This window comes from Buteo buteo, chromosome 5 (assembly GCF_964188355.1).
Source record: "Buteo buteo chromosome 5, bButBut1.hap1.1, whole genome shotgun sequence".
NCBI classification, from domain to species: Eukaryota; Metazoa; Chordata; class Aves; order Accipitriformes; family Accipitridae; genus Buteo; species Buteo buteo.
This window is the reverse complement of record NC_134175.1, coordinates 24,680,873-24,687,643: the sequence shown is the minus strand read 5'-3', so window position 1 is coordinate 24,687,643 and position 6,771 is coordinate 24,680,873. Positions and strand designations below refer to the sequence as shown.

General features: G+C 41.8%; 1 protein-coding gene across 1 annotated transcript; it reads left to right on the top strand.

Annotated features, from left to right (window-relative positions):
• Positions 1 to 1,832: 1,832 nt before the first annotated feature.
• On the top strand, positions 1,833 to 6,543 carry FAM237A (family with sequence similarity 237 member A). Its single transcript, XM_075029287.1, has 2 exons — positions 1,833 to 2,241; positions 6,404 to 6,543. The coding sequence occupies exons 1-2, from the start codon at positions 1,833 to 1,835 to the stop codon at positions 6,541 to 6,543; spliced, it is 549 nt and encodes a 182-aa protein (XP_074885388.1).
• Positions 6,544 to 6,771: the final 228 nt, after the last annotated feature.

Sequence of the window (6,771 nt, the reverse complement as noted above, 5' to 3'; positions counted from 1 at the left end):
ACCTCAAAAATGTTCCCAGAACCTGACCAGGTAGCCAAATAGGGGGCTAGGTAAGAATATCACTGCCAGGACTGAGATCTCTGAAGAGTCCTTTAGCTCTACAATTAAATATGTTCCACAAAGCAGCCTGCCCTTCCCTAGCCTTGCACACTTGCTGTGGCTGGGCTACCTTTCACACACAATCCATCTGCGCACACTTATCCTGCCTTTGACATTTTTCTTCACATAACAGAGAAACTTTGCTTGCACTCTTGATGATCACTCATGGAGGAGGCTTTCTACACAAAAAGCCAGTTGATCGTTAAGCTCATGAAGAGAGGTAACTTCTCCCCAGCCAAAATCCTCCAACAATCAAACCCAAAACATAAGCATGAATACTCAACAGATCAGGACACACATTAAACAGAATTGTTTGTCCTAAAAGCTGATCTCACATGTTGCCAATTTCCACAAATGAGAGTTTCTCCATATGCCATGAGCTACACCAAGACCAACACCCAAACCTGTGTATCAGAAGTGTAATATTAGAAATACTAGAAGCATGTTAGAACATGCACAATAGAAGCACATACTAGAAATGAAGTCTGATGGAGACAGCTGGGCCTTTCTGTCCTCAAAAGGTTATCATTCTTGGGATTTCTCCCACTATAGCTGCTACTTAATCAAGTTTCACAATTTTAAGGTAACAGACAATTGTTACAGTGATCTGCAATAAGCGTCTGTACTTTTTATATCTATCTATCTCAGTACAGGAAAGACATGGACCTGTTGGAGTTGGTCCAGAGGAGGGCCACAAAGATCGTCAGAGGGATGAATACCTCTCCTATGACGAAAGGCTGAGAGAGTTGGTGTTGTTCAGCCTGGAGAAGGGAAAGCTCCAGGAAGACCTTGTTGTGGCCTTTCAACATTTAAAGGGGATTTATAAGATGGGGACAGACTTTTTAGCAGGGCCTGTTGCGATAAGACCGGGGTAATGGTTTTAAACTAAAAGAGGGTAGATTTGGGCTAGATACAAGGAAGAAATTTTTTACAATGAGGGTGGTGAGACACTGGAATAGGTTGCCCAGAGATGCGGTAGATGCCCCATCCCTGGAAACATCCAGGGTCAAGTTGGACGAGGCTCTAAGCACCCTGATCTAGTTGAAGATGTCCCTGCTTACTACAGGGGGGTTGGACTAGATGACCTTTAAAGGTCCCTTCTAACCCAAACTATTCTGTGATTCTATCTGCATGTATACATGCTGTACAATACAGCTGCTGTGCTGTGGCTTTGCTATACCCTCTTTTCAGAGCTGCTCTGCATTAAAATCCAGAATGCTAAAGCAGGTAAAACACTCCTGTTTAATGGATAATTTTGCAACCTACCATTAATTCATTAGAACACACTTTCAAACACTTTTCCACCTGCTGTCCACAAATGCCTGTGAGTCTGCAGACTATTTTAAAGGGCTCATAAAATTTTGAGGAAAGCAAGACTGCCTAAAGGCTTAAATTCTCTGTAAGAAGGAATGGATTTTTACTGAAAAAGGTTAGGGATCTGTAAATCAAGAAAGGCCAAAAACTTTCAAGATGAAGAATTTCCAGATAAGAAAGTTCATCACATGGATTTGAGGATGATGAACAAATTTTTAACACACAATTCTGTTGCACAGAGTTAATACAACTCCACTGGTATTTATATTCATACATCCGAAAAAGGATACATAGGTCTTTAAAGAGCAGAGAAAAAACTATCAACATCTGAAGTGCCTTCTATATCATGTAAGGTACCAAGGCTTTGCTCCTGAGAAGTTTTTCAGCTTCTTTTGGTTTTGTTACATTTCAGTGACACAATGGACCTTGGGAGCAGAAGAATAATCCACTGCAACATGAGGCTCACCTGCACTCTGCTAATCATGGGAGCATTTTGCATGACACCTTTCCTCTGCTATAGCCAAATTGATCCACTAGCTCTTGGGCGAGCAGACCCCCACTGTTGGGAATCCTCCTCGGCTGTCTTGCTGGAGATGAGGAACCCTCGCATTGCTGACTCTGTCAGTGGCTTTTGGGACTTCATGATCTTCCTGAAATCATCAGAGAACTTGAAACATGGGGCTCTGTTCTGGGACCTGGCTCAACTCTTCTGGGATATCTATGTGGACTGCGTGCTGTCCAGAACCCATGGCCTAGGGAGAAGGCAGCTAGCAGAAGCTGAACAGAAGATCGCTACTCTACAGTCTCAGTTCACGGGGAGAAACCAAGGTTACTACTCCATTAATATGTCTCATGGGCAATAACTAGAGTCTAGTAGGAAAGAAAAGAGATACAGGCTTATTGTGTTATGTGGTAATAGTACAAAAACAGAGGACGGTGCTGCACAACTGCCCCCTACTCCTCCCAATCCAGTACAGAGCTGTGTTTATGTTCAAAGTGATCTCAGTAAAAATTTGACCTCCAAGTAATCTGAACTCTAACAACAGCTTTTAAGTTTCAGTTTGGTGGGGGATGAGGGGCAGCAGAAAATGAAACATAGGAGGAATCAAAGAAGGCAGCTCAGCAACTGAACATACAAAGATAATTCTTCTACACCAGCATTTTTACCAGTATTGTGCCACAGACAGGCTAGTTCTGCGTTCCTCATTCCGAGTGGTGCATCACCCCAGGAGTGCATTGCACTGGTGCTGCTGGGGAGAGCAGCAGTCTTTCAGCAGAAGAGTAAGGATATGTTTACTTGCCATCTAGTAGTTGATCACTAGATATTTCCTATTTCCACACTGGTAACTTTGCCCAACACACAATGGAAGCGGACCTAGGATTGAGATGCCTGCAGGCTTTCAGACACAGCTACAGCTTCAGGAGGAAGAACACTACCTATGACACTAAATGCTGCAATTCCTAATCTCCAGGTTCCCAGCCACAGAGCAGAATCCCCAGGCTTAAAGAGTCTCCATAAGCGGTAAGGCAAGAGCTGGCACCTCACAGCACAATCTGCAAAAGGTAGCATGTCACTTAGCCTCCCCATTCCCAGCAGGAACATACAGCATATCTTTTCCTAAATCTCAGTCTCTTCCAAGGCTTTAGTTCTGATCCTGCTACCAACAGATGCAGCCTTCCCTTGAGAATGTCCACTTTCAGAAATTGGCAGGTGCTATAATTTGATGGAGGGGTAGAAGTGCTGCTGCCATCACCAACAGCATAGTGCATCAGGCCCACAGGGACACAGCAGAACTGCCTTTCCAATTGAATGGATTCAGACCCTTATCTCCATTTCCTGTATCAGTGTCTTATTCATCAAGATGTTTGGGGGAAACGTCCATGGAATAATGAAGAACCTCTCTGGGCAGTTACCCATTAGAGTGTCTCTAAAAAAGAGACTTGAACTCAGGATTCTTCCACCCCAGGGACACTACACCACCGGACAGTTCAGATCTTGCCCACAAACCTTAAAATGTTTTGTGTATCGAAAGACAGGGTTTGAGATAGGAAGGATTGAGATGTCCTTGCCCCCATTACCTACAGAGAGTATCCTAGCCATTAAGCTAGGAGATAGGAGTTGTGCTTGAATCAGTCCCCTCAGACTGAAGAGCTCCTCACACACACATGGCCAGTTTCTAAACTCTGAGCCAAACAACAGCTATCTGCATTTTAAAAGCAAGGAGTGGGTCCTATCCTGCTCTGCAAAGAATCTGAGCTATCACATAACTCTGAGAAGATCTTTACTGTGTTGAGCTACACTGATGGCAGGCAGCACAGAACCCCCTTCTGGTTCCCAAGTGGCATTAGACATCTCAAAAGACAACAAGTTGCTCAGTCCTGACCAGACTGATGCACTTTTGGGTGCAAACAGAATGCAACTTTAGACACATGAGGCAGTACTATCAAAAACTGAGATGCCCACTAGGCTAAAGCACCAGATGAATTTTTGTTTTCAGAATTGCAGTTTTGAATATCAGTAAATTCCCCCTTAGCCTTTTGTTTACATCTGGCTCTTCATGTCTATATCACACTGTGATTTTTCCCAAACAAAGAGCTTTTGTTCCAGTCAAGATTAACAGTCTGATGTATTTGGCAGAATCAAATTATGGGTTTTATGATTAATACTGACCTTTATTTACTCCTATACAGAGAGATTTTAAGCACTACTAAGTATTCGCACTTTAAGACAAACAAGGATTCCTCCCCTTCTCTATTTTTACCTCTTTGTTTTGTGAATTGTAATCAGTTAATCTGGTTTCTCTGTACAATTGATAAACATCAGTCAGTAGCAGGCAGCTTATAGCAGCGACAGCCTAAATTTTATTTTTTTTGAGGAGCTGTGTAACCTCTTATCCAAGTATCCCAGTTTCTTAACAAAGCCAACTGTTTTAATCTTTGTAACCCTTGACCCTACTGCCTTGTTTCGTCAGTGAAAGCAGAAATCAATTGTTAATAATTGCAGATAGGAATCGCATCCTAGCAAGTGATGAGGAATAGAATTACCACTTCTTATGCGTAAAGAGATGTACAAGCCTGTTTTCCTAGCCCAAAGAGCAGCACTAACAGCATTTGAATGACCTTGTGTACTTCATGTCTGCATGGGTGGGTATGAATAACTTTCAGTAGACTTGTTCTAGAAGTCAAACAATAAAGCAAAATTTTTTTGCTTTATACTGTTACTTTTGCAACAGTTGATAATGTCTTTATTGCTCCATACCGAAGTTTTAAATCTTATTCCTCTTAAATATTCACAATTCCAATTTGGTTGTGGTTTTTTTTAATTGCAAACAGGATCATAAATCAGGAGCAATCTGTAAGCCACATTCACTGTAATTTCTTAAACATATCATTGAATTAGAAAAGCAAGGCAGAGATCTGGACTTGGCACAGAAATGCTGATGTTATGGTGTTATTATTCTAGTGTCAGATTTCAGAACTAAAGGACAAATCCCCTGAGGTCATTGTGAAAATTGACCATCAGGAACTCAACTTCCAAGAAGAAAACAGAAAAGCCCTCCAAGCCAAAAAGACTAGTGAAGTCCTTAGTAAAAGCATCTCAGTAGTACTAAACAGAACTGCTTCGTCACATCTAAGAAGCACTTCCACAGTTCCTCATACTTTGCCCTCCTGGGAAACAACTCTGAGCATCCATCAAGACAGTGGTAGAAGTAGCCCAGGTCCAGACTTATGGGTGCAAGCACTGTTTGCTGAACCACTCTAGTCCTCCCAGGCTCCTGATTGAGGTTACTAAAAAGTCTGAAGATACTCTTCAAACTCTACACAATCCATGAAAAACACAACAAAATCAGGACAGCCATATATGAGCTATCTGACAAACTGCCTCCATCCAGCTAACATCCCACTTAACCGAGAAGCATTTCAACTTCCCTAGATATCCTGCAGAGAAGTGTTAGTCAGCTTTAAACTGCAACAAGTATGGACAGTCTTTTACAGTTACCTGGCCAAGGTATCTTTAGTAACTCATCCCTTTCCCCTAACAAAATCCAAACACTACAAAAAGGCAGGTTTCATAAAAACATTTCCAATATAATGCTGGAGCTAGATATGTTATAGTTGTAACAACCCTTAATGAGCCAAAATAAGACCTCAGAACCACAAGGAAAACGCAGCTTTTGTACTCGCAGCAAACCTTCTTGAAGAGCAGCTGTACAAGAAGACCCTCCCCAAGAAGCCACATAGCACATCCCCAGTATAAACCTTTGAAGAACACAAATACAAAACCCTTTCTACCTCTTTTCTCCACACCCAGCAGCCCCCCTGCTACCTCGCCACTCAGAGTGGCCACAGCTGTGCATACCTCCCTCACAGGTGTGGGTAATTGGGCTTGGATCAGCCCTTGCACCTGGCCCAAGACAGACACAACTTGCTGTCCCAAATCTGCTGGGCTGCAGGGTGTCAGGGAAGGTAGTGGGGCAAAGGCTGCTGTGTTATGAATTTGAGGTCTGGTAAATGAACAGATACTGTGTTAACCAGTTACTTTTTCAGAAGATAAATGTGTCTAAAAGAAATAAGGCCAATCTGCTGGCTTTTGGAGGTCATTGCAAAGAAAATGCCCCATAGTTCCTCAAGGAAATAACAAATGCGCTACTAAACAGTGTGAGCGATCTCTTGATGAGAAGACAGTGAGTCAGTAAGACTGTGAGCAGACTCGAGTGTTTTGACTTTGCTAATTACAAGTGGAAGAATTTTATAGGAAGACTGAAGGAAAAGGTCCATGCTGGGGGAAAAGTAACTTGTCACTGAAAGGCAACTTGCAAATGGAGGGATAGGCTATTGCCAAAACAAGAGGTTTGAGGGTAATGCTGATAAAATGGGGACCAGCAGCAGCTAAAGACAAAGTAAACATGGATGTGGGAAACTAAGTATTCAGCTGCTCTTTGCTGTTTGGAAATTGATTACTTATATGCATTTTCATGTCACTTTTCAGGGATATTTTCTCATATTCAGAGGTCATCAGTTCTGAAGAAGAAAGACTCATTTGAAGATTTAATAAGTATCCACATGCATAAGAGTAAATCTACATTACTTGGAAGACTCATTGGAGAGCTAGGGAAAAAGAGGAAATGACACATTTAGTCGAAGATCTTGATTTGTAGATATTTTTTAACTACTTCTCTTTAATTTTTACATTTTAATCCTCATTGATGTCAATTTACATGGTGAAAGAAGGCCTATAACTATGAGCACTGTATCTCTGATTAACTTGAGTTTGTGGGTTTTTTTTAATTACCTATGAATTCAATCTCCTTAATAAACTGCATGATTTATAAGCAGTTGTCTACTTTAATCTGTGTG

Coding starts and splice junctions, on each gene's coding strand:
- FAM237A (XM_075029287.1), top strand. CDS start 1,833: ATGGACCTTGGGAGCAGAAGAATAATCCACTGCAACATGAGGCTCACC. Junction 2,242..6,403: donor GTTCACGGGGAGAAACCAAG/GTTACTACTCCA, acceptor GTCACTTTTCAG/GGATATTTTCTCATATTCAG.